Source organism: Gadus chalcogrammus, chromosome 18 (genome assembly GCF_026213295.1).
Source record: "Gadus chalcogrammus isolate NIFS_2021 chromosome 18, NIFS_Gcha_1.0, whole genome shotgun sequence".
Lineage (NCBI taxonomy): Eukaryota > Metazoa > Chordata > Actinopteri > Gadiformes > Gadidae > Gadus > Gadus chalcogrammus.
In genome coordinates, this window is record NC_079429.1 from 18,539,091 (window position 1) to 18,566,441 (window position 27,351).

The window sequence follows — 27,351 nt, forward strand, 5'->3', positions numbered from 1 at the left end:
CTCTAGGCGGTCTGGGCTCTAGGCGGTCTGGGCTCTGGGCGGTCTGGGCTCTGGGCGGTCTGGGCTCTAGGCGGTCTGGGCTCTAGGCGGTCTGGGCTCTAGGCGGTCTGGGCTCTGGGCGGTCTGGGCTCTGGGCGGTCTGGGCTCTGGGCGGTCTGGGCTCTGGGCGGTCTGGGCTCTGGGCGGTCTGGGCTCTGGGCGGTCTGGGCTCTGGGCGGTCTGGGCTCTAGGCGGTCTGGGCTCTGGGCGGTCTGGGCTCTGGGCGGTCTGGGCTCTGGGCGGTCTGGGCTCTGGGCGGTCTGGGCGGTCTGGGCGGTCTGGGCTCTAGGCGGTCTGGGCTCTGGGCGGTCTGGGCTCTGGGCGGTCTGGGCTCTAGGCGGTCTGGGCTCTAGGCGGTCTGGGCTCTAGGCGGTCTGGGCTCTAGGCGGTCTGGGCTCTAGGCGGTCTGGGTGACTGAGCTCCAGCAGGGTGAGGTCTCTGGCCTCAGTCTGCTCCAGAGGGTTAACCAGGCCAGGCTGCATGTATTGTTGTCACAACAGCTTGCTACCGTAGTTGCCTGGACTACAAGGATCATAAAAATAGGGGCTAATTCAGTAATAATGTTACCATTTCAAACAGGGTCACTGGCAGTGGATCTTTTCCATGCTACAAACACACATCAAAATACATGAGAACATGACAGGAACACGTTTACACAATGAATAAATGATTGACAGAACAGCTGACGGCTGGACTAGCGAGGGCAGAGAGGAGCAAGCAGGAAACCAAAATGACGAACCGCAATATGAACTCTTCGACACGGATGACCAGAATAAATACATGTGGCACGGTTCACCAACGTGTTGACCTCCGACCCCGTACCGCCGTCAGATCTAAACAAAAGGGTTTGAGGTCCAGCCGTAACACGGTTCATTCGTCCTTTTAAACTGGAACTGGGAAAGCTGATGCCTCAGGTCACCTGGGCTCCACATCAACATGTGTTAAGAGTGCTTGGTCCCCGATACGGTTACCCCTAACCCCTCTTCACTCGGTTGCCACAGGACGTCTGAGAGCAGCTGACCTCGGATCAACGCGGTGGTTCAGTGTTTGTGTGCGATGGATGGATGTTACAGTTTGACCCTCCTGTGTTTTCTGCAGACAGTGTCTACAGGCGATGCCTTTCCAATGGAAGCTGGGCAGTGAAGGGGAACTACTCCATGTGCAAGGCCATCCTCTACCAAGAGGTAGGTTCCGCCCCCTATTCTGTGTGTGTGTGTGTGTGTGTGTGTGTGTGTGTGTGTGTGTGTGTGTGTGTGTGTGTGTGTGTGTGTGTGTGTGTGTGTGTGTGTGTGTGTGTGTGTGTGTGTTAGTGTGTGTGTGTGAGTGTGTGTGTGTGTGTGTGTGTGTGTGTGTGTGTGTGTGGATTTTCTGCTGCGTCTATGTGTGCATTTGTGTTTAATTGTGTTTGTGCATTTGTTCTACCACGTCTAATGAGATATTACATCAACAATTCTTTAAAGAGAAAACGTACTTAGTGGGAAACAAGAGACCGAAGAACTTATGCTAATCAAAGAGCGACTACAAACAGAGTGCTAGCAGAACACACGCTAGCCGAACACATGCTGGCGGTAATTAGCCGTGTGTTGTATAATTCATAGTAAATTGCCTTTGATTTCAAGCCTTTGTTGGCGCAGGTCCTCTCACTAGCTCTCCTGACGGCGCCATTCGGAAAAAAAAAACACATCAGTGAAAGACTTCGACCACCGGGGAACCGCTTGCTAGAGCGTATGTTTGTATGGTTAGATCTCGCAAGGACCCCCAGGAAGCTGACAGTCCTTTAGACCAGGACCTCAGTAGGCTGACAGTCCTTTAGACCAGGACCCCAGTAGGCTGACAGTCCTTTAGACCAGGACCCCAGTAGGCTGACAATCCTTTAGACCAGGACCCCAGTAGGCTGACAGTCCTTTAGACCAGGACCTCAGTAGGCCGCCTGGACTTGCGTGAGCTCCGGCAGACCATGTTTATCGGTCCACTGGTTGAAATCGATTTGACATTTCCAGTCTTTGGTGGAGCAGAGGGGGGTTGAGCAGCGAGGGCAGGCGGGCGGACCACCGCACTCCAACGTATGGAACGGAGCGTCCTCGTCCCTGAGACCTCCGCTCTTCAGACCACGAGGGTCGCTTGACATTCTGCTCTGCTCCCGCTCAGCGTGTGTCATGAACACAGCAGACATGCATCGCACAATAGTGTGGACCACACCAAGCCGTGTGCCGACCAGTTCGGGGAACTAGAAGTACAACTAACTAAAACAACAATTAACTAGAACTAGGACTTTATCCTCTGTAACCCTGATTCAAGTCTTCCACAAATCATGTGTTCAAATTCCTCAAATCTTCATTACATTTGGACACAAAAACGACGCCTACCTAGGAACAAATATCTGTTCCACTGGTGACTTCAGAACTGCTTGATAAAACCTCAGAGCGAAGGCAGGAAGGGCTTTCATAGAGTCATAGAGCCCATTGACTTATACAGCAGCGAAATCAAAGAGTCATTAAGCCCACTGACTTATACCAAAGCGAAATCATAGAGTCATTAAGCCCACGGACTTATACCAAAGCGAAATCATAGAGTCATTAAGCCCACGGACTTATACCAAAGCGAAATCATAGAGTCATTAAGCCCACTGACTTATACCAAAGCGAAATCATAGAGTCATTAAGCCTACTGACTTATACAGCAGCGAAATCATAGTCATAGAACCCACTGACTCATATAGCAGTGAAATCTACGGTCCACTCTGCAAACATTGATAATGAGAGAACACAAATTGAATGCCTGCATATTGAGTTTGGTAAAAAAAAAAAAAAGTATTACACCTTCAAAGGAAACCCCAAACAATGCCTGCCGAGCAGAACTAGGTCAATACCCCACCCCCATTTAAAGTAGAAAATAAGCAATTCAATTCGACAGCCGTTTAAAATTGACTGACTCCCCCAAACCCTCCGTCCCCTTGAGAAGAGCCCCAGAAACGAACCCAGAAACAAGTCGACGGCAGAGGCTTGACCTCAGGCCACGTTCACTAACCAGCCCGAAGAGCCCCCGGTTAGCACACGCAGCCCGCAACCTCATTATCACCAAGAGAAAAAAATGTTTCACATTGGAAAGACCCCACAAAAACACAACCCAACATGACCCTAAACCTCCAGGACACAGAGGCAGAGGAGCCCGGCTCTGACTCCGCCCTCAGGAGGAGCCCGGCTCTGACTCCGCCCTCAGGAGGAGCCCGGCTCTGACTCCGCCCTCAGGAGGAGCCCCAGCTCTGACTCCACCCTCAGGAGGAGCCCCAGCTCTGACTCCGCCCTCAGGAGGAGCCTGGCTCTGACTCCGCCCTCAGGAGGAGCCCATCTCCTCGTCTGACTCCGCCCTCAGGAGGAGCCCATCTCCTCGTCTGACTCCACCCTCAGGAGGAGCCCATCTCCTTGTCTGACTCCGCCCTCAGGAGGAGCCCATCTCCTCGTCTGACTCCGCCCTCAGGAGGAGCCCATCTCCTCGTCTGACTCCGCCCTCAGGAGGAGCCATCTCCTTGTCTGACTCCGCCCTCAGGAGGAGCCCATCTCCTCGTCTGACTCCACCCTGCACTGGACTAAGATTTATTTGACAGTTATACGTTCTTTCCTTCATTTACCCAACAATACCCACAATTGGAAACACAAACATAGCAGGGAAAACATGAAGCATGTCCTGGGGGAAGAATGAAAAAATAATCTCTCTTGTCATAGCCTCAGGGACAAGCTGGGAAGCACTTTATAATAACCAGGAAAACACATCATAACGACCATTTTTTTATGGACTATCATAATTTTCATAGTGCAATGCTGTTGGATAACTGTATCATAACTGTTATTGTACTACGATAACAATATTGATAGCAAGAGTCTTGTCTCTTTTACCATTAATTATAACATTGTGTTATTTATGTCGGTGCCGTTTTGCATTGGCCTATTAAGCAAATTATAGCAATGCCTTTTCAAGCTAATTGAGCTCTTACTTTTAGTTAAATTGAACTTGAGATACAGATATTGAGAGAGCTGGAGAGAGAGACATCATTGATGTAGAGAGAGATGAGATGGAGAGAGAGACATCATTGATGTAGAGAGAGATGAGATGGAGAGAGAGACATCATTGATGTAGAGAGAGATGAGATGGAGAGAGAGACATCATTGATGTAGAGAGAGATGAGATGGAGAGAGAGACATCATTGATGTAGAGAGAGATGAGATGGAGAGAGAGACATCATTGATGTAGAGAGAGATGAGATGGAGAGAGAGACATCATTGATGTAGAGAGAGATGAGATGGAGAGAGAGACATCATTGATGTAGAGAGAGATGAGATGGAGAGAGAGACATCATTGATGTAGAGAGAGATGAGATGGAGAGAGAGACATCATTGATGTAGAGAGAGATAAGATGGAGAGAGAGACATCATTGATGTAGAGAGAGATGAGATGGAGAGAGAGATGTAGAGCGTTGTTGTCATTTAGATGATCTTATTTAATTTTTACTGTTATTATTTTGGATATCATTTAGGATTTTTGTGTATTGGCGATGTAAAATGTGTGTTTTCCAAGCCAATAAACCCTTTGAATCTAGAAAAAGAATACATGCAACGATGGTGTGAGAGAGAGAAATGGAAAGAGAGACAGAATGGACGGAGAGAGTGTCGTGATGGAGAGATGGAGAAGCGAGATGCAGAGGGGGGTGACAGCGGGAGAGGGTGATGTGAAGGAGAGAGAGATGGTCGTACGAGATGCAGGGAGACGTGATGGCAAGAGACGGAGAAGTGATGGATTAAGGATCAGAAATAGGACATGACTGACTTAGCTCTACTGCACAGCTCACCGATTAGCCTTTAGAAGCAGCGCAGATGTCAGTCTCGCTCGCTGCCAGTGTGGATGAAGCTCCTCTTTGCGCTCCCACCGAACAGTTGGGAATAAAATATTCAACAACACACACCGGACCCCAGTCTGAGATACATAACAGGCTCTTTATTATTCATGGCAATTCAGGGTTTTGCCGGACATGCCCATCTGTTTTAGGTGGAAAACACGATGAATATGTTAAATGAATAATTTATTAAATTTCCAATGTACTACATGTCACTATCCTTCGTCTACGTAGAAGTGATCGGGTCTAAACCTCCATCTTCTAATTATTTGATATTTTTTCATTCAATGTTTTCTCTTAAAGATTAATGAAAAACATTTCCAACTGATAAAAACAGCCACTAGCTTGGTGAAATGGACAGACACTCAGCAGTAGGATGTCTGTCCCGAGGGAGAGGCACCACGAGAGGAGACCTGTTCCTCTATTCATGCCTCGTCCAAAGGGCTTGGGTTCTAAACCGCAGCATGTTGTGGTCCAGTCCGGCGGGGGACCAATAGCTGTCTGCAGGTTCATTCAGATAGCGAAGCGGACATTTCGCCGCAATGTTGACTGTGGAGTTTGTTTAGAGAGAGAGGGATGAGGCCCCAAGCTGTTTTCTCAGGAGAAGAAAGAGAGGTTTATTGTCGTGAGACTGAAAATAGGCTCTTATTGTGGAAATCCGTTTCCTACACACGTTACACGCACGCCACCACCGCGGGCTAGCACTGGATTTATATCATAACAATCCACACTTATTATGTTTAAAGAGCTTGAATAGCAGAAGAGTACAACAGGAATGAAGCAGGAACAATGTGAAGCCAAGGATCTGTATTTCAGATAACCCCAAACTCTTGAATACAACACAAATACACACATTTATGGGAAAAGAAACAAAAACCCACACATGAAAATGTGAAAATACACAACATGGGTTGACAGGCTACCGGAAAGTTGCTAGTTCAATCCCCGGCTCCTCCTAGCTGTCGAGTGTCGAGGTGACCCAGAGCAAGACACACTAACGACCTGGCTGTCGCCCTGCATGGCTGCTTTGAGTGGCCACTGGTTAGAGGAGCATTCTATAAATGCAGTTCATTTACGTTACAAAACATGTCCATCAAGTTCCACTTCTTTGTAACCCCAATAGTACAGCCTCCAGTCTAAAACCAGGATAAACTTGTTTAAACCAAACTACACACCACAACCTTCAACCTAAACCAAGCATAAACCAGTTTGTGCCAAACAACACAACACAACCTCAAGGCATGAACTCAGTATAAACCCCTTCAACTAAAAACCACAGCTGCAGGGAGCCTTTGAGTCCAAATTAAAAGCGCCTGAGTGCAATAGATAATGACGTGACATTATGAACCAGTTTGACGTTAATGTCAGTACAGAGAAGCACAGCACGCATTAAACACACCCTGCCTCCAGGGCCCCTGCATCACGCTGTGACCAAACCTGTAGCAGACTGGTCACAAACCAGAAGCAAGCTAGCACCAAACCAGGACCAAGCTGCTACCAATCCAGTACCAAACCAGGAACAAACTGGTATCAAATAAGGACCAAGCTGGTTCCAAACGCAGGACCAAGCTGGTTCCAAACGCAGGACCAAGCTGGTTCCAAACCAGGAAAAGCTGCTACCAAACCAGGACCAAGCTGCTACCAAACCAGGACCAAGCCGCTACCAAATCAGAACCAAGCTGCTACCAAACCACCCCAATCTGGTGCCGAACAAGGACCATGGTGGGAACAAACTTGTGCCCTAACCAGCACCAAACTGGTACCAAACCAGGACCAAACTGGTACCAAACTGGAACCAAACCAACAACAAACTGGTACCAAACGAGGACCAAACTGCTACCAAACCACGGCCAAGCTGGTTCCAAACTGGTATCAAACCACCACCAAACTGGTACCAAACCTGGAAAAAACTGGTATCAAACCAGGACCAAACTGGTACCAAACCAGGGCCAAACTGGTAACAAACCAGGACCAGCTGCTTCCAAACCAGGACCCAGGTGGTAACAAACTGGTACGAAACCAGGACCAAACTGGTACGAAACCAGGGCCAAGCTGGTTCCAAACTGGTATCAAACCACAACCAAACTGATAACAAACCTGGAAAAATCACACCAGGACCAAGCTGGTACCAAACCAGGGCCAACCACCACCAAACTGGTACCAAACCAGGACCAAGCTGGTTACAAACCAGGAGCAAGTTTGTAACAAACCAGGACCAAACTAGTAAATAAACAGCACTGTGTCCTCCTCTTCATCACTCCTCATCCTCTTCATCTGTAGGCGTGTGGTTTGGTGGTGGTGCAGTAGGTGTGTGGGGGGGGTGAGATCAGAGCAGTCCATCTTTGATCTGGCCGTAGACACCGGCAGGTTACATAAATCCACTTAGAGCTGAGATTACAACGGCGCAGGAGGATCCAATCGCCATGGCGATCACAGTCTCTTCCTCAGCTCCCCACGGGCGCGCCCGCACACCAGCGTGTAATACCTTCACTGCACTCCTGCGCCCAAAAGGCCACGTGTGCGTGTGTGTAACGTGTGAGTGGGTGTGTGTGTGTGCATGTTTCTTATTGTCCTCGTCATCTCTGGCAAATTACACAGCACCAAAAATAGAAAAGGATTTAGAATCTCCTGAAATCTTTTAAGCTCTCTGTTATCATGGATGTGTTGTACGTTAATCAGAGTTACACAGCGACCTCACATTTTCTCTCATCCTCTACGCCTTCCCCTCCTCATCTCCTATCTTCTCTTTCTTCTCTCTCTCCCATTCCTCCTCCTCCTCTCCCCTCTCTCCTTCTCGCCCCCTCTTCTTAAACTCTTCTTCTTCTCCTCTCTCTTCCCTTCTCTGCTCCTCTCCTACTCTCTTCTCCACTCCTCTCTTCTTCTCCACTCCTCTTCTTCTTCTTCTCCTCCTCTCTCCTCTCTACTCCTCCTCTCACCTCTCACTCTCTTTCCTCTCTACTCCTCTTCTCCGCTCCTCCTCTCTCTTCCTCTCCTCTCTCCTCCTCTCCACTCTACTCCTCCTCTCCTCTCTCATCTCTACTCCTCTCCTCTCTCCTCTCTACTCCTACTCTCCTCTCTCCTCCTCTGCTCCTCTCCCCTCTCCCCTCTCCTCTCTCCTCTCTCCTCTCTACTCATCCTCTCCTCTCCTCTATCCTCCCTGCTCCTCTCTCCTCTCTCCTCTCTCCTCTCTACTCATCCTCTCCTCTCCTCTCTCCTCCCTGCTCCTCTCTCCTCTTTCCTCCGCTCCTCTCTCTTCTGTCCTCCTCCTCTAGAAGAGAAGTAAGATGCACTACCAGATTGCGGTGATCATCAACTTCCTGGGTCACTGCGTCTCCCTGGTGGCTCTGCTGACGGCATTCTGCCTCTTCCTCTGTCTCAGGTAGGCACTGGTCAGCGGTCAGTGGTCACTGGTCACTGGTCCTGCTAGGGAAGAATCAGCTGTGGTGAAGTGATGCTATAATCATATGACTTATATGAATAAAATGAATATGAATAACATGATGATGATACATTGAATATAATATAAGCAAAACGACTGCTACTATTACTACTACTACTAGTACTACTACTACTAATAATAATAATACTAATACTATGTCAATAATAATATTGACATAGTAAATAATATAAATAGGCATAATGATAATAATATTGACATAAATAATAGTAATAAATCTAATGCTGTGTGACAGAGGCTGCGTCTGCATTCTCCAGATCAAAGCTCTTTACGTTGTGATTCAAAAGACGTTTGGTCACGGAATCAAACCTTCGCCTATCTCCCTCTCCCAGAGCCAGAGGCTTTAGAAACCCACAAACCCTTCTCTCCCCCTCCCTTCTCTCTCCCTGTCCCTCTCATTCCTCTCCTTTTCTCTCCCTTTCTCTCCCTAGTCCTCTCCTTTTCTCTCCCTGACTCGCCCTCCCGCTGTCCATTCCTCCCCTTAATCCATCCCTTCCTCATCCCCCCTCCCTTTCTTCTTCCTCCCCCCTTCGCCTCCCCCTTCCCCCCCCCCTCTGCTCTTGGAAAGCATCCACCATCAACCTAGGCTAGGGGGAGAGGTGAGAGAGGGGAGACAGGGGAGAGGCAGAGTGTTAGCACTTTAAACAACAGGGCTAGCTGTTAGCGTAGCCCCAGGGGGCTAGCTGTTAGCATACCCCCGGGGCGCAAGCCGCTGCTAAAAGCGTCAAATGCAACAGAGCTGTTCACTGACCTCTGAGGAAACCGCTTATGAAGGAGTCATGTCAGGGAGGGGTGGGGGGGGGGGGGGGGGGGGTAGATAAGGAGAAGGTGAAGAGGAAACCGCTTACCAAGGAGTCATGTCATAGGAGGAGGGGGGGGGAGGAGATAAGGGGAGGTGGAGAGAGTCAACAGGAGGAGAGGAGAGGAGGAGGGACGGGAGGGGAGGAAGAGAGGAGGAGGGTGATGAATAACTCTCTACATAAGTGTGTCATAACTCATCCTATGAACACACATGGGCATGAGGACATGGTTTGAACAGCAGCAGCGGTTCATGGAGGGCAGGACAGGCTATCCTGAGATCTCCCTGAGCGGGATGCCCTCACCCTTACCCAGTGATGCCAGTAACTGGCTTCGGACCACTTTTTTCACTAACGAGTAATCTAATGCTTTACTATTAAAGGCACTGGCGTTGAGAGCGATGGAGTGTTTGTGTGTGTGTGTGTGTGTGTGTGTGTGTGTGTGTGTGTGTGTTTGTGTGTGTGTGTGTGTGTGTGTGTGTGTGTGTGTGTGTGTGTGTGTGTGTGTGTGTGTGTGTGTGTGTGTGTGTGTGTGTGTGTGTGTGTGTGTGTGTGTGTGTGTGTGTGTGTGTGTGTGTGGAGCATTCAAAGTTGGCGAAAGAGGTTGAAAGCCGTGTGTCAGTGTGTGCACCCAGGGCCGTAGCACCAAATTCTGGGCCCTGTATACAAGAGGTACTGATGGGCCCCCCGAATTCCCCAAACAATCCCCCTTTGCAGAATTGTTGACAGGGGGGAGGGGGGGGGGGTGGAAGACTAGTTGTTGACCGGGTTGGAAGACCAGTTGTTGACCGGGGGGGGGGAACTAATAAAGTAACTTGTAATCTAACTTAGTTACTTTTAAAATCAAGTAATCAGTAAAGTAACTAAGTTACTATTTTAAGGAGTAACTAGTAATCAGTAATCAGATTACTTTTTCAAGGTAACTGTGGCAATACTGCCCTTACCTGCCCCCTGTGAGCGGGAGCTGGGTTCACCTTTTAGATACAGCCTGTGCTAAATGGAAGGGTACAGAGTCACAGCCCAGGAGTCAGGGGAGGGGTAGTGCTGCCCTTTCTCTGGGTTCAGGGAGTGGATCAATCAAGGCTGAACCAGAAGCTGAAAGCGTCTCCGTCTGGGTTCTGGAACAGATCCAAGAGCTGTGTTCTGAAGTCCTGCTTATTAACTCTGAATGGATAAACATACATTAGGAATCGCTCTGTGATAAGTGAAACCACTCACCCATCATAGAGAGAGATAGGGGGGAATGTGTTGTGCGTGCGTGCGTGCGTGCGTGCCTGCCTGCGTGCGTGCCTGCCTGCGTGCGTGCCTGCCTGCGTGCGTGCCTGCCTGCGTGCGTGCGTGCCTGCGTGCGCGCGTGCCTGCATGCGTGCGCGCGTGCCTGCATGCGTGCATGCGTGTGCGTGCCTGCATGCGTGTGAGTGTGTATGTGTGCGTGTGTATGTGTTAGTGCACGTTGCAGATCCATCGGGCTTTCTCCTTAATTAATTAGTGCTCGGGCCTCTGGCGCCTTCCCAGAGGAAGTGAGATCACTCGGCGCAATAAAACACCGGCTTCCAGGCTAACCGTGAAGCTGGTGCTACCCGGTAAGAGTGCCGTGGTTGCTTACAGGCTTACCCGGTAGCATGCTCGACGTGATGCTGACGGGCTAACCTTTTAGCAGATTCTAACAGGCTAACCATGTAGCAGCAGAGTGACATATGCATTCTTAATATGGCTGTCGGGGGGGGGGGGAGAAATCACCTCCCTCCTGGTTGGCAGAGCCAGGGGGGGGGCAAGGTTAGCTTGTTGTTGGGCCGTGCGTGGCTACAAGCATCTATTTAGACCGCAAGCTTTCGGCTGGATTTTAATTGTCCCTGTCAGCTATTTTAATGTAACTGTTGGACAACAGCAGCAGAAATAGACGGATTATGTTGCCTGGTTACGTCAGGTTGTGTTAGAGGGAGCAATCACATGGTGTTTCCACCCTGATTTCACCCTGATGGATGGGATTTGATAGTTTTATTAATAGCTCATCAGTGTCACTTCGCATTCTGCTGTTAACTATTTGTCTCGCATGCAGGCACGTACACACACTCTCTCTCTCACACACACTCTCTCTCCCTCACACACACTCTCTCTCTCACACACACTCTCTCCCTCACACACACTCTCTCTCTCTCACACACTCTCTCTCCCTCACGCAATCTATCCCTTAAACACTCTCCCTCACAAACTCTCTCTCTCCCTCACATACTCTTTCTCCCTCACACACTCTCTCTCTCACACACACTCTATCTCCCACACACACTCTCTCTCTCGCACACACTATCTCCCTTACAAACTCTCTCTCGCTCTCACACACTCTCCCTCACAAACTCTCTCTCTCCCTCACATACTCTTTCTCCCTCACACACACTCTCTCCCTGACATACTCTCTCTCTTCCTCAAACACTCTCTCTCCCTCACACACGCTCTCTCTCCCTCAGGGGCGGCCCCAGCACATTTGGCGCTCTAGGCGAGCTTCACTCCTGGCGCCCCCCCCCCCCCCCTCCGCAAAAAAAAAAAAAAAAAAATAGTTTGTTAATTCCCCACAAAAACTGAATTGCAACCTTGAAAAACTGTTTTGCCCTGTAACTGCATTTCTTTCACATAAACACAACAACGATCGCAACGCTGAACAAACATTAATTCAAGAATAAAATCCTCAGAGAAAAAAATTGCGCCCCGGATGGCTTTTGCCTCTTCATTTTCTTGATTTCGTTCTTGATTCTCGATTCTTGAAAACACTCTAACCAAACGCCTTAAGCCCAGTTCAGACCAAAGATTCACCTTGCAACGGCTTGCAACGGCTTGCAACGAGACGGTTTTAGAACGTCATAGGGGCGGTGTGAACGGGTCGTTGCAAGCCGTTGCAAGCCGTTGCAAGGCGTCGCAAGGCGTTGCAAGGAGTCGCCAGAGATTGAACATGTCAAATCGCAAGGTCCAGTTTTAGAACGCGGCGATTTAACTATTCCTCTTCAGCCAATCACAGCACAGAACAACTTGTACGTCACGGTACCGTAGGCCTACTGTCGTATTTTGTTGATGTATTTGCACTTTTAATCTTGCTGAATTCTACGACGAATAATTGTGTCCAAATACAGATATGAGGACGACAAATGACCTGAAAAGATTTGGTTGGGGTTTGTCTAATTTTTCCTACATTTACAGTGTGGGCGCAGAATTCGACGGTGCGCTAGATTGATTGTGGCATCGTTGATTGCGACCTGCGTTGCTTGTGGACTCTGTGATGATCGCAGACACGAATAATTGTGTCCAAATACAGATATGAGGACGACAAATGACCTGAAAACACTTGGTTGGGGTTTGACTAATTTTCCCCGCATTTACAGTGTGGTCGCAGATTTCGACGGTCTGCTGTCATGAATTGTGACCCATCGGGGATTGCGACCTGCTGCTTGTGGACTCTGTGATGATCGCAGACATGAATAATTGTGTGCACATACAGATATGAGGACGACAAATGACCGGAAAATGCAATGTATCCAACAACGGGTAATCTAAACTAACTGTAAGCTCCAGCTATTTACTCCAATGCAGATGTAGTGGAGAATGACAAGACATAGTAACTCTAGCCTACTCTCAAGTAAAATAAAAATAAAACTAATTGCAAACCTAACTAATCGCAAACCTAACTAATCTAACCTAACCTACGCAAATGATGATGTTGCGGCTCTCAGCATGTGCCAGAGCGTTCACAGTTGCTATGGAAACCACCTAGCGTCGCAGCCCGTTGCAGCGCGTTGCAGCCAGTGTGAACTGCCCAGTTTTAGAACGTCGCAGCCCGTCTCGTTGCAAGGCGTTGCAAGGCGTTGCAAGGAGTTGCGAGTTGCAAGCCGTTGCAAGGTGAATCTTTGGTCTGAACTGGGCTTTATAGTACTAGCATGTTCTGACGAAACCAAGGAGGTAGGTTCCCCTTCCGTTTTCGATTTTTGGCTCATTTTACCCTAATGTTAGATTTATTTATTTTAAAGGCACCCAGTGCAACTTTATGTAAACATTCAATGAAAAACTAAACATTCAATTTCTAATCTTTTTTACACGTAGTAAGTTTCAATAACTCCATACCATTATATATCGACATTCAAGGAGCAAAGATGAGACGTCGCTGTGTGGTGAGAACTGATAGAAAATCGTAAACAACAACAATCACCGGTGGGGAGAAGCCATTTTTCCATTGACTGGAAGCCTGCTTTATTTATTGTAGGTTACAAAAAATAAAGAAAATGGCGGCATTGTTGTTGTTATCGATTTTCTATCAGTTCTCACCACACAACGACGTCTCATCTTTGCTGCTTGAATGTCGGCATGTAATGGTATGGAGTTATTGAAACTTACTACGTGTAAAAAAGACTAGAAATTGAATGTTTATTTTTAAGCCTCGAAAGTTGCACTGGGTGCCTTTAATGTCAAAATATTGGTTGGAGATATAGAAGGGGCGCAAAAATATGCGCCAGGAGGGAAAAAAAATATAATTGTGTTTATTTATTTTTTTCGGGCGCATTATTTTGCGCTCCCCCTCTACATGGCGCTCTAGGCGGCCGCCTAACCCGCCTGTAGGGAAGGCCGCCCCTGCTCTCCCTCACACACACTCTCTCTCCCTCACACATACTCTCTCTCCCTCACACACGCTCTCTCTCCCTCACACATACTCTCTCTCCCTCACTCTCACCCTCACTCTCTCTCCCTCACACACACTCTCTCTCCCTCACACACACTCTCTCACACACTCTCTCTCTCACACACAGTGCCCAGTTTTTTAGTTTGGCATGACTTTCTGTGTGTTTCAAACAAATCTAGATTCTGGTTTGTTTGTAAAGCTGTGTTCAAATACTGGAAGTCTGGTATGTTTGTGGTATCTCTCCCCCTCAGAGGAGCTACCTGGTGTGTTCTCAGGGCTCCGGGCCTCGCAGCCTATCATGTTCCCCTCCGCACGGGGTGCCAGTGTTGGAGTTGGCCTGTGGTGTCTCCTGTGTCTTTCCCAGTGTGTCTCTACCATCCCACTCGTTTGGCGGCCCATTGTAGTGGACAAAATCCCTGTACTAGCTCACATCATAATTACCAAGAAATAATTGAGCTTTCCTCTGAAATGCTAGCTGTCTTTCTATTTGGTTTGCAGCATGATACATTCCCTTCAAAAAAAATCTTAGCGCAAATATGATATCAATAATAACATTTGAAATGAATGTATTCATACAAATCATCATATTCTAATATATAAATGACACCAATAGGGGCGCTGTCACGTTAAAATTGTACCGGGGGCGAAAATTGTACCGGCCTACGTCATCGTTTGTTTACATCCTGACAACCTGCCCGGCAACAGACGACGCGATGCAGAAAACATGTTTCCAAACGACGAAATAACATAATACAGATAGCGGATCGCTATCTGTATTATGATAGATAGCGATAACACTTGTTTTTACTTTATATTTGTATTGTATTTAATTGTTTAATCGAAACAATAAAAAAAATTGCCCGCGAAACGGGCGATCGCGTCAAATGACAAATGTTTTGCCCGCGAAACGGGCGATCGCGTCAAATGTAGGAGGGTTCTTGAAACATAATACAGATAACGGATCGCTAGAAAACACTTGTTTTTACTTTATATTTGTATTGTATTGAATTGTTTAATCGAATTTAGCTAGTAAACTGAGTGTTTTAAGCAGGTTTCATAGTCTAGAATGTTCAAGAACCTTCCTACGTGATTTGACGCGTCATTTGACGCGATCGCCCGTATTGCGGGCAAATTTTTTTATTGTTTCGATTAAACAATTAAATACAATACAAATATAAAGTAAAAACAAGTGTTATCGCTATCTATCATAATACAGATAGCGATCCGCTATCTGTATTATGTTATTTCGTCGTTTGGAAACATGTTTTCTGCATCGCGTCGTCTGTTGCAGGGCAGGTTGTCAGGTTGTCAGGATGTAAACAAACGATGACGTAGGCCGGTACAATTTTCGCCCCCGGTACAATTTTAACGTGACAGCGCCCCAGTGGTAACCGGGTAGAGCGCGTACCATTAAGGCCCAGTCCTCACCACAGCGACCCATGTTCGATTCCTACCCGTGCTCCTTTGCTGCATGTCCTCCCCTCTCTATCCCATACCTTCCTGTCTATCTCACTATACAATAACAATTATTAAATCTTAAAAATAAATAAAGAATGACTGAATGAAGATTTTTTGGCAATTGGACCTTTTACGATTTATTTACGTTTAGCTGAAGCTCAAATCTAACATCTTTGCTGTGTTGTAAAACAGGTAGAACTCACAGACATGCTGGCCCCCAGAGGCCTCGGGGCCGCTCCATTGGGAGATGTCTGTTTAAATGGCGTGGTTTAGTGGTGAACCTGTCCACAATGCGTCCCAAACGGGTCTCTAACGGCCCTCCGCCCTGCAGGAGCATCCGCTGCCTGAGGAACATCATCCACTGGAACCTGATCGCTGCCTTCATCCTGCGCAACGCCACCTGGTTCATCGTCCAACTCAGCATGAGCCCCGAGGTCCACGAGAGCAACGTGGTGAGAGGGGCTTCATACATACAGTGTTCCTCATGGTGGCAGTAGGCGTGTTCTCATGGCAGTGTGGTTAGTTGCTGTGGGCTTCATACATACAGTGTTCCTCATGGTGGCAGTAGGCGTGTTCTCATAGCAGTGTGGTTAGTTGCTGTGGGCTTCATACATACAGTGTTCCTCATGGTGGCAGTTAGCGTGTTGGCAGGGCAGTGTTGTGACACGCTGGCAAGAGGAACACACAGAACAGTGTGGACGCAGATGCGGGTGATTCAAAACTCCTTGGTAGAGAGCCCCCCCCGTGGCCTTCTGGGCCGTTTCATCAGTTTAGATGTACTCGTCATTCATGTTCGAATAAACGGTCATCCTTTATTCAAGGTTGAAATCTGCTTCTGGTCGTCGTCTGACATTTTGCAACGTCTTCCCTTTCTGGGCAGGGCAGCGCTACTGTCTCCAGCCCTAACCCCAGCGTGGTTTAATGTTCATGCCTGGTTAGCAACGGGCATCACAGGGAAGGAGCACAGCACGGGTGTGCGGTACCTTAGGAATACAATTAATGGTAAAGCGGCCGCCCTATTTTTAAAAGCCCTTTTCTGTGTGAGCGGTCCCTTGTAGCTTATCAACCCCTCATCGACTAGCGCAACCATACGCCGCAGACACAAGAGGCTAGGCACCACATGAGCAGATGCTCATGGGGGTTCATCACATGTCCAGAGAAGGGCTTTCAACCAGGACGTAAGTCAGCCCTTTAGTACACATGCAAGCCATCCCAATATTATTTTCCCTCATGAGGTTACATCCAATACAAAGTGAATGGTAGACACCCGACTCGTGACGTTGCCTCAGCCAGTGCGTCCGCATTTGTGAGTGCTAGCATCTTAGTGTGGTAGCATGATAGTTTGATAGCAGGTTGGGGAGTTGACCTGTCTTTGGGATGGCGTCTTGATGTGTTGACTTTGTGTGTGTTAGCATGTCAGTCTGCTGGTGTTTTAATGTCAACATGTAACATGGTAGCGTTCTACGTGGGCTCTTGCTGGCGTAAACAAGAAATGTATGAACACTTGAATCTCTGCCACATTTGGCACATTAACCTTTGCTGTGAATACTGTGTCAATCCAATGATTGTATAGTCCAACCCTACAGACATAATAGATTCATCAAAGATTTCACCAACATTAATCGGCTTGTAAGGCAAGCAGGAGAATATATCGTGACAATCATTAAATACACTTTCTTTCTCTCTATGACATTAGTAGCATAGAGTGTACGTATACTCTTAACCTTCCACTAAATATACCGCCCCATCTATGAAAGCTTAATGAATGGCTCTAAATGAATTATAATACGATCCAAGCGCTCCAAGGCACTTCATGATTTGAACGGCCTTCCACCTATTAATGGCTATAAGACGGATTACTGATTGAACACTGATGATCATCAGGGGGCTGAACGGCGTTCTGAGTGGTGAGGGTGTGAAGAGCACTGACGGTCATGGAGGGGTGTCCTGAGGGTACTAAGCTCACTCATTGGATGTCTTTGCAGGTGTGGTGCCGTCTGGTTACAGCCTCCTTCAACTATTTCCACTCCACTAACTTCTTCTGGATGTTTGGCGAGGGATGCTACCTGCATACCGCCATCGTGTTGACCTACTCTACAGACCGCCTGCGCAAATGGATGTTCATCTGCATCGGCTGGTGTAAGTAACATTTGCCTTACGGCAAATTGCTACATGTTGTGGTTCTCTGTAAGCACTTCTTATTAGTTAGTTAGTTAGATGCTCCTTATAACGGCTAGCCGTTGGGAGTTGCTGGACCGGCCCAATTGTCGATCCAGCAGCTGTCGAAGACAGGCAGGATGTCTGTCTTCGACATCAGTCAACCTGATGTCAGGGTTAGGTACCTCGATACTCAGCTAGGAGAAGCCGGGGATCAAACCAGCAACCTTCAGGTTAGCAGCCAACCCGCTCTACCTCCTGAGCTACTGCCGGACTAGTGCTTATGCACGTTCACAGTGTAGGGCTCTCAAGTCTCACGCATTCGGCGTGAGACACACTCAATTCAACCCATGCACACGCTCACACGCCACACTTCGTATTTCTCACACAGAGAAATGACCAGGATAGTGCAGTGGAACAGGTAGGAATCAAATGGGTATCCCGTACATAGGGTAACCAGACGTCCTCTTTTGCCCGGACATGCCCACTTTTTGAGACACTTTAAAAACATGTGTGGCGGAATTTCATAATCATCCGGGATTTTATTAAAGCCTCATAGGCCTATTTGCGTTGCGTTTCTCTGAGTTCACAAACTAGGTAGGCTACGCCCTCTCCTACTCAGTTCTGTTCGCTTTGCATCGTTGGAAGTGAGTAGGGGGAGTGTTTAAGTAGAGCCTTCAGATTGGACGGTTGGACTTACTTAGTTACCGTCATGTTTTGTATTTCTTTTTTACCATTATTGTTTTATAGGGACAAACATTAACAAATTTCTCCTACAGGGGATTGATAAAGTTCTATCTATTGAACAGAATGAAACTCTTGGTCATACTTTACACACTTTACCACAGCATTGGCCTACTGAAAGCCACAGATACATTTTAAGCATTGGACTGAATGCAACATAAATATATAATTATGTTTTTGCACGTTTGCAACGTTTAAAAGTTCAGGGAAAAGTATATGCCTCTACTGGTGTTGCTTATTTTGAGGCAGTGTTGTTTCTGAATATTAGTGTTAAGGCAGGGCCAATAATGCTCACTATCATACATTAGTCACCACGTCATGCAGTCACATGTTAATATACCCCCCCCCCCCCCCCAAAACTTGAGAGCCCTAATGGGACTCATTAAAATTCTAAAAGTCTTTATTGGCATCTGGCACTTTAACTGTTTAACAGACTAATGGTACATTGTAGATAAACTGACTAATGATAGTTTAACTGACAAAAGATGTTTAGCTAAAGAGTGTGAAAACAAAGACACACCATAAAGAGGTTATGGGACATTGATAACAACAGCTACAGAAAACAACTGAATAAAATATATATATATATTTGTTAAAAGTATCAAACTGTTGGAATGGTAGCCATAACAAAGTACTGCCGAGCTTTGCAGTCCAGGTATAGTGCAAATAAATCTATTTTATTACACTTGGAACAAACTACCATTAGTTAAACTGACTCATGGTGTTAAATTGACAAATGGTAGTTCAACTTACTAAAGGTCATTTAAGTGGTAACCTTTAAGATCTCACATTCGTTCTCTTTGGCAGCGCAGATGGCAAAATAACTGTTAGACGTGAAGTGTGTTGGAGAGTGTGTGGTTTAGCTCACCTAGCCTCCCTGGGGTAACCACTAGTGCTGGGGAACATGTTACAAACAGCAGGGCTTGTGATTTGAATGGTGGGAATGTCGCCAAACAACACCCAGCTAGTAATATTTGTACTAATCTAAATGCAATGAATATCAACCGAGGGCCATATGCTTACCGACTGATGGTAGTTTAACTGACAGACTTTAGTTTAACTGACTAATGGTAATCTACCTGACAAACTGAAGTACCGACTCACGGTAGTTAAACTGAGTAATGGTAGTATAACTGACTAACAGTAGTTTAACTGACTAATGGTAGTTTGGCTGACCTATAGTAGCTGCACTGACTAACAGAAGTTGATCTCACTCCGGTCATGTGCTGTACCTGGTCGTTTGCGAGCATGCCATACGAGTTTGTGGTGGTTGAGATATGTCCGGGGTCTGTGCTGTGGTCTTTATGATCCTAATTTAGTCGGGGACTGACCCGGGCTGAGACTAAAATAGACCAAAGAATCTTAGGTGGGACGTGCAGTGTGGGAACAAGGGCATGGGGTGTTGTGTGGCGGTGTTGTGGGGTGGCTGGGGGGGGCTATGAGCTCAGAAATATATGACTTTCCATGGATTATGTCATCGTATGTGGATACAAAATCCTTGCGGGTTCCGATTCCCCCCGATGGCTCTCGTGTGTTCGCAGAACGCTCATCCCTGACATTGGAGACAGCCGTTTGTCACTTCCTCCACTGCTGGGTGAAATGAGATATGGGATTGGTTCTGGGAATATCGCTGCTTACGTCTAGTGCTCCCTGTATGTGATGTTCTACTCAGTAAGCCTATATCTGATGGTACAGCAGTGGTACTAGTCCATACCCTGTATGTCATCTTAAACTAGCAGTACCGTATCTAGCAGCAGTAATGCTAGTCCGTACCCTGTATCTTATGTTAAACTAGCAGTACCGTATCTAGCAGCAGTAATAATAGTCCGTACCCTGTATCTTATGTTAAACTAGCAGTACCGTATCTAGCAGCAGTAATAATAGTCCGTACCCTGTATCTTATGTTAAACTAGCAGTACCGTATCTAGCAGCAGTAATAATAGTCCGTACCCTGTATCTTATGTTAAACTAGCAGTGCTGTATCTAGCAGCAGTAATGCTAGTCCGTACCCTGTATCTTATGTTAAACTAGAAGTACCGTATCTAGCAGCAGTAATAATAGTTCGTACCCTGTATCTTATGTTAAACTAGCAGTACCGTATCTAGCAGCAGTAATAATAGTCCGTACCCTGTATCTTATGTTAAACTAGCAGTACCGTATCTAGCAGCAGTAATAATAGTCCGTACCCTGTATCTTATGTTAAACTAGCAGTACCGTATCTAGCAGCAGTAATAATAGTCCGTACCCTGTATCTTATGTTAAACTAGCAGTGCTGTATCTAGCAGCAGTAATGCTAGTCCGTACCCTGTATCTTATGTTAAACTAGCAGTACCGTATCTAGCAGCAGTAATAATAGTTCGTACCCTGTATCTTATGTTAAACTAGCAGTGCTGTATCTAGCAGCAGTAATGCTAGTCCGTACCCTGTATCTTATGTTAAACCAGCAGTGCTGTATCTAGCAGCAGTAATACTGTATCTTATGTTTAACTCCATTCATATTGTGATTAAGGGCGTTTAGCAGACGCATTTATCCAAATTGACTTACAATGGTTGATAAACAAATTCACTGTGGAGTAAACCATGCAAGGTGACAGCCAGCTCGTCGGAAGCAGTTAGGATTAGGTGTCTTGCTCAGGGACGCATCGACACTGTTGTTCTTGTTCAACCCAGTTGTTCTTGGCCGACCCCTCTCTTCCAGAGCGGGGAGGTCGGGCTCGAGGTCAGAAAGAGCTGATCAATTCAAAATGAACAGCGGTTGCTAGTCAACAGTAAACATCTAGGATTCATTCCATCGTGGTTCTCATCAAAACTGACACATAAATGATCAAATGAGGCTGATAATAATGAAGATGCTGGATTCCAATGGCTTTAAATGGGTAAAGCATCCCAACATATTATTAGACAGATTAGACATCCGCTCGGAGAGGAGGCTGGCGTTGCTTAGTTCTCCCTTTCTTCACCTGAGATTACATAATCTTTTTACGTTCTAGCTAGTTTTATGGTTAGACCTTTTATCCAGCCTTAGATCCGTTCTGTGTCTTTTGTCCCGTTCTGCCTGGACACATTCTCTACCCGATTGCTAGTTTGACTGATACTGGTGTTTTTTTTGTGTGCACTCTGTAAAGCGTCTTTGAGTATTTAGAAAAGCGCTATATTAATCAAATATATTATTATATTCCTTCAACTTGCACAAACAGCTGCCCAGATGAAGCAGGCTACGTGGAAATCTACAAACACAAGGAATTGGGACGGGATTTTAAAATGTCGCCCCAAAAGCACGAGCACCAACAATGCTGTGAGCCCAGCAATGTGCAAGCAGCATAAGGGACGATAAGGGAGGCAATGCTCCAGACTACCGGAGGAAGGACGCGCCAGTACTCGATGGATGGTTCTAATTTCATGCAGATGGGTGGCCAATCAGATACTGCGGTGTGTGTGTGTGTGTGTGTGTGTGTGTGTGTGTGTGTGTGTGTGTGTGTGTGTGTGTGTGTGTGTGTGTGTGTGTGTGTGTGTGTGTGTGTGTGTGTGTGTGTGTGTGTGTGTGTGTGTGTGAGTGAGTGAGTGAGCAATGGGTAGATACCTGGAAGATGAAACTTACTTTGCCAGGTGGTGTGTTGCAGACTAAGATGTGAAGCTGGTCTGAGTTTAGAGGAACTGGTCTGAGTTTAGAGGGACTGGTCTGAGTTTAGAGGGACTGGTCTGAGTTTAGTGGGACTGGTCGGAGTTTACATAGGAGTTAAGAGGGCACGACTGGAGGCCGGCTGTCCAGTCAATCAGAACACCAAGAGAACAATGCAATGTGCTTTGATTGCCATAACAATTATAACAAACTTTGTGAAACGCATCCAGCACTCAAAAGTAAGGTCTCAGATAGATTAAAATCGATAGTGGGCCAGTCATCAGTGACATCCATGCCATGGCCCAATATATGTCCTAGTCTGTCCCTGACTCTCTTTCTGAATCATTCAATATCAACACAGCCTGTTGTTCAGAAACACCTGGATGCAGGCCTAATAGAAACAGTCCAGACTCCACTGTTGCCTCCCTGGCTGTCACTGCTGCTCTGCATGGCAGTGTTACACAACGCCAACAGAAGGTTGTCCAGCATCGTCACTCTTGGCAGGATCAACGCTCCATATGTGGTCATGTGATGAAACATCTCAGGGGTTTAACATGTGCTGAAGATCCAGTTGACGCATTGAAATATGGTACAGTCCGACACCAACAAAACAGAAAAACCTGGACATGTATTAGGCTTGTTGCTTGTGTATAATTATTAATGTGTGTATATGGTTTGTGTCTGGTGTGTATATCTGGTCGTGATGGGTGCATGTATTTGTTATGAGTGCATGTGTGCATGTGTGTCGGTGCTTGTTTGTTTGTTGTGTGTTTGCTCTGTGTTTTGCTCTGTGTGTGCGCGCGCGTGTGTGTGTGTGTGTGTGTGTGTTTGTGTGTGTATGTGTGTGTTTACTGTGTGTGTGTTTGCTGTGTGTTGTGTGTGTATGTGTGTGTGTGTGTATGCTGTGTTTTAGCTGTGTGTGTGTGGTTGTATTTGTGGGGGGGGGGGGTACCATAGCATCCCTTAGCTAAAACATCTTATTGGCGTTGTGAATGTTTCCATTGTTAATATCAGACTAAAATGAGGGCATGAAAGCGTTTTAGAAACCTGACAGAGATGACCCCCTCCTCAAGCGCTTGTATTTCCTCTGACAGTTATGAACAGTATTGGTGGGGCTTTCTCTAATGCTTCCTTTCACACTGTCAGACCGGGCTGCAGGGATTAGTGCTGTTGTCCTGGCCCCGCCCCCCCGGGCGCCTTGAACAACGTTTTGAAACCCGCCAGGCCAACAGGACATGGCAGCAAATTACAGCGTTGCTGTGAAAATAATAAACAAACTCAAGTTAGCTCAAGTCCACCTCAACGCCTTACTCCCCGCCCCCCCTCCGCACCCCCCCGTGCTGTAGATAGACAGAGTCGCGGCGATAGGAAAGGGACGCCGTGTGCCTCTGGGTAAGAGGGCACCTTGGGAGGGAGCAGCATTGTGGTTGGCCTGGTTCCATTGTACAGGTTGGACTGGTTTCAGAGGGATAAGTGGGTCGCCAGGCATCACGCAGCAGTGGTGTGTAAAGAAGGACTCTAGGGCTTGTCTGACTTTAATCTCAAGCATTATAGATATTCCAGACTTTATTTCTCCACAGGGAAATTATCACTGCCCAAGGTAGAAAAATAACATTGCAGAATTCATTCAGAGTAGCAATACATTAAGTAGAAGTCCTGTGACGCCGCTGGCTTGAACTCTAGTGTTTCTTCTGTTGTGTGTTGTCATAGGCCTGTCCATTGTGTGATCCACTATACTGGGACCCCATACTGCATCCCGTAACCAACCCTCAAAACTGAGGCCCCTGTCACTCCCCAGTGCCGGTGGTAGGAGACCCTTTAGTGTCAGGCGGAAGAGGGTCTTCTGGGACTGTCTCGGTTTCACTTGGCAGCCAGAAATGGCCGCTCTGAGCACCTTATTGTCTGTTGGCGACTTAGCGAGACGGTGCATCATGATGCATTAGCGTCATCCAGGGGGCTGTTCCAAAGAAAGCTCTTGGGCTGCGACGGGCCTGGCTCGCCGTAGCGGATTCCGCTCCCTAAAGCGCTATTACCGTGACAGACCTTCAGAGATATGACTATTGTTGGATACCTCTCTTTTCCCAACGCTGAGCTTTCATAGCAGTGGCTCCGGAAAGGCAGAGCCGGCCCCTGGGTTTGATCGGAGGGTCATTGGTTCCATCCTCCACTCGTCCTGGTGACAGCGCTGACGTGTCCTTGAGTATGACAAGCGAGTCCTTCACTGCTCGCCAAACAGCTGGTGATGACCGTTCACGGTGGACCCCGCCCCTCTTGGGGTGGAGGGTGTGTTCACGGTGGACCCCGCCCCTCTTGGGGTGGAGGGTGTGTTCACGGTGGACCCCGCCCCTCTTGGGGTGGAGGGTGTGTTCACGGTGGACCCCGCCCCTCTTGGGGTGGAGGGTGTGTTCATCCACAGATTGGTGAGAGGCAGGGGGGGGGGGGGGGGGGTTCAACGCCCGTAGCTACGGTGGCCTTGGTGTTAAAGGCTGTGTTTTTCATGTTTGCTAAGTGTTTCGCTTTCGCTTAACAAAATGCTGTTCCTGTGTCAGGAAATCAGAGAGAGAGAGAGAGAGAGAGAGAGAGAGAGAGAGAGAGAGAGAGAGTGAGAGAGAGAGAGAGAGATTCATCATGTTTCCTTTCCCTCTGTTTCTCCCTCGCAGGCATTCCCTTCCCGATCATTGTTGCGTGGGCCATCGGGAAGTTGTACTACGACAACGAAAAGTGAGTAGCTGGATGTGTCCCCGGGAAAACAGGAAGGCACACCAGGGTCGTCCTCAACGGTTCCTGTCACACTCACAGTGGTTTACCCCCTCACCACGTCACCCAGCAGCCCTGCAGTGCTCTCGTGGTTATCTTGATTGATCACCAGCTCTGCAGGGCAGCATGTGCTGCTAATTTAAACAATATGCTGTAGAACACATTCAATTAGTCTCACAGCGCCCTGCCTGTCCCCGCTAACAAACAGGTTCAGACCCCCGTTAATGGGCCATGCCTGACGAGTACATGGCAGGCTTTTTAAAAAGAGAATTGTGTGGAGGAGGACAGAGATTGGATAAGGGGGGGGCATGTACCAAACATTTTAACTGTATGTGATTTCAGGTGCTGGTTTGGGAAGCGGGCCGGAGTCTACACAGACTACATCTACCAGGGACCCATGATCCTGGTTTTGGTGGTAAGAGAGTCTGATTCAGAATCCTTTATTAATCCTGAGAGGAATTATTGTCACAAATATTCTGCTTATGATAGATAATAGTAATACAGAATATAGAATAGAAAAGTACAATTATAGAAGTCAAATTATAAAATACAGTAAGGCAATGAAAATATGAAATGTAAAATCATACGCACACACACGTGCAGGTTGTGAGCTTATCGGGTGGTGGCCAATAGGTGGCACTCTTCCCTCTGGCCTTAAAATCAATCCCGATGCCCCAGTGCAGTGACGGAGACACTGTGCTGTGGAAGGCGCCGTCCATCGGAGGAGACGTAAAAAACCGAGGTCCTGACTCACTAAGGTCAAAAAAGATCCCAGGGCACCTATCGCAAAGAGTAGGGGTTTCCCCAGTGTCCTAGCCCAACCATGCTCATTCAATCTGGCCCCCTAATCATCCTCCTGTATAATTGGCTTACTCATTAATTCCCTCACTCTCCACCTCAAGCTGGTGTGTGGTGACTGTTCTTGCGCAGATTGGCTGCCGTGCCACCCAAGTGGGTGCTATACACTGGTGGTGGTGAGTGAGGTCCCCCCTTCACTGTAAAGCGTCTTTGAGTGTTTAGAAAAGCACTCTATGAATTCAATCAATTATTATTATTATTATTACAAGGGAACCCTGGTTCCCACTTATCTTCATCAAAACTTGGCCTCCATTTTCCATTTTAAAAACCCTTATCCATGAAAGATGCAATATGTGAGATTATTATTATTCAATCCAAAAAAGCTACTATCATTATCAACAGAATGTGAAGAACACTTTTGCCGTTTTGTCCAAGAATTCTATGTATTGTGCCGCAGACAGTTAGCAGCCAGCCCAGCTATCAACGGTCATTCCGTCGTGTAGTACCACTCTGCACCTCTAGGGGCGATGCCGTCACTGCAGGGTCCATTTGGCCCTGGATGAAGGGTGAAGGATGAGAAGTGCTGTCCAGAGGGCTGATCTAACCTTTAGTAAATCATGTACACTGAAAAATGGGAGGCTGCTTTAAACGCACCACTTGAAGGAGATAAATTGACAACAGACAGCACCAATTCACTGTCAACAGAAACCTTCAGGCTATATTCAGTTGGGTGATGCCTTTGGGGGGAGGAGGGGGTGAAGGCGGGGGGTTATTAATTGTCATTGCTTCACAATCTGAATCTGAATCTGAATCGCTTTATTATCATTGCACAATAACATTTAAATTTCATCCAGACGTTTTGATTCACAACAATACATTTTAAATATATAAGACAGGTAAAAAAATATAACAATAAATAACAAATAACAAATTAAAAAGAAAGATACAGAAAAATAAGAATATCGGCTGAGGTAAACGCTATTGTTTCTGGCAATAGGAGTGGACACCTTTCTAATGATATGCTGTTTTGTTTGGGACTAATCTGACAGGAGGGTTAAATGTACACGTTGCCCTTTCAATATAGTGGGACACAAACAGTGACATCTCTGGTTTGTTTCTGACCACATGAATGACTGAATTAATCAAGTATACAGTAAGCATACTCCAGGTACGATCACTTATTTCCTGATGGAGCAATAGAGGAATATTAGTCTGTGTTATTTCGTTGTTCCCTGAATCTGTGTCTGGGGCATCGTTGTTAAGATGTGGACCAAAGCAGCTGGCGGAAGGCCTCGTTCACTCCAGGTGCCCTGCGAGCTCTGGAGAGCAGAGTCAGCCCTTCTTCAGCACTGTTTATTATAGGACATTTATTATTTATTCCCCATTTGAACTTCTGTGGATGCTTCAAAATAACCAGGGGCCGGGGATACACGCATGCTAAAAATGTACACACTCACGGGATTGTGAGATGCTTGGGACAAAAGCGTCCCAAACAAATGGTGTCTATTATATTATGCATAAAGTATTATTCATCTCGGGATTTTGGCAATCTAATAAAAGAAGCATGCAGAGTTTGATACGCCAGAGAAGCGACTAAATCTGAAGCTACGCAACATTCCCCTGCTCTAAAATAAGGAAACTTCACTGTTTAGAATTCCGCTGCTGAACAGCTTGAAATATTTCTGCCATGAATGACAAAGCCAGGCTCCAACGTAGCCTTGTGCACACCTGATAAAATAGATTCCAGCCATAAAGCAACTGGTCCAACCCTTTATTTGTCATATTTATTACAGCAAGAGAGAGAGACTATGAGTTATATCATTTCCACTGGGGGAGGTGCACACATGCAGTTCTGGTTTAATGAAAACTAAATTTAATCTTTTTAACCATTCTTAATTCTTAAGAGGTCAAATTATAATATAAATGATACTATATATCACATCTTTCATCATTCTTCCTCTTCTTAAAATGGACACT

At 46.8% G+C, this 27,351-nt stretch overlaps 1 protein-coding gene across 2 annotated transcripts in view; it reads left to right on the top strand.

Annotated features, from left to right (window-relative positions):
- crhr1 (corticotropin releasing hormone receptor 1) overlaps nucleotides 1-27,351 on the top strand; it is a 59,014-nt gene that overhangs the window by 27,181 nt on the left and 4,482 nt on the right. Inside the window, exons 5-10 of one of the 2 annotated variants that reach the window (XM_056576523.1) lie at nucleotides 1,138-1,223; nucleotides 8,203-8,306; nucleotides 15,631-15,751; nucleotides 17,285-17,438; nucleotides 24,480-24,540; nucleotides 24,919-24,991. In XM_056576523.1, coding sequence (XP_056432498.1) covers nucleotides 1,138-1,223; nucleotides 8,203-8,306; nucleotides 15,631-15,751; nucleotides 17,285-17,438; nucleotides 24,480-24,540; nucleotides 24,919-24,991 — 599 coding nt within the window. Of the gene's footprint in view, nucleotides 1-1,137; nucleotides 1,224-8,199; nucleotides 8,307-15,630; nucleotides 15,752-17,284; nucleotides 17,439-24,479; nucleotides 24,541-24,918; nucleotides 24,992-27,351 lie in introns of both variants that reach the window. The other variant, XM_056576522.1, reaches the window with a different exon arrangement.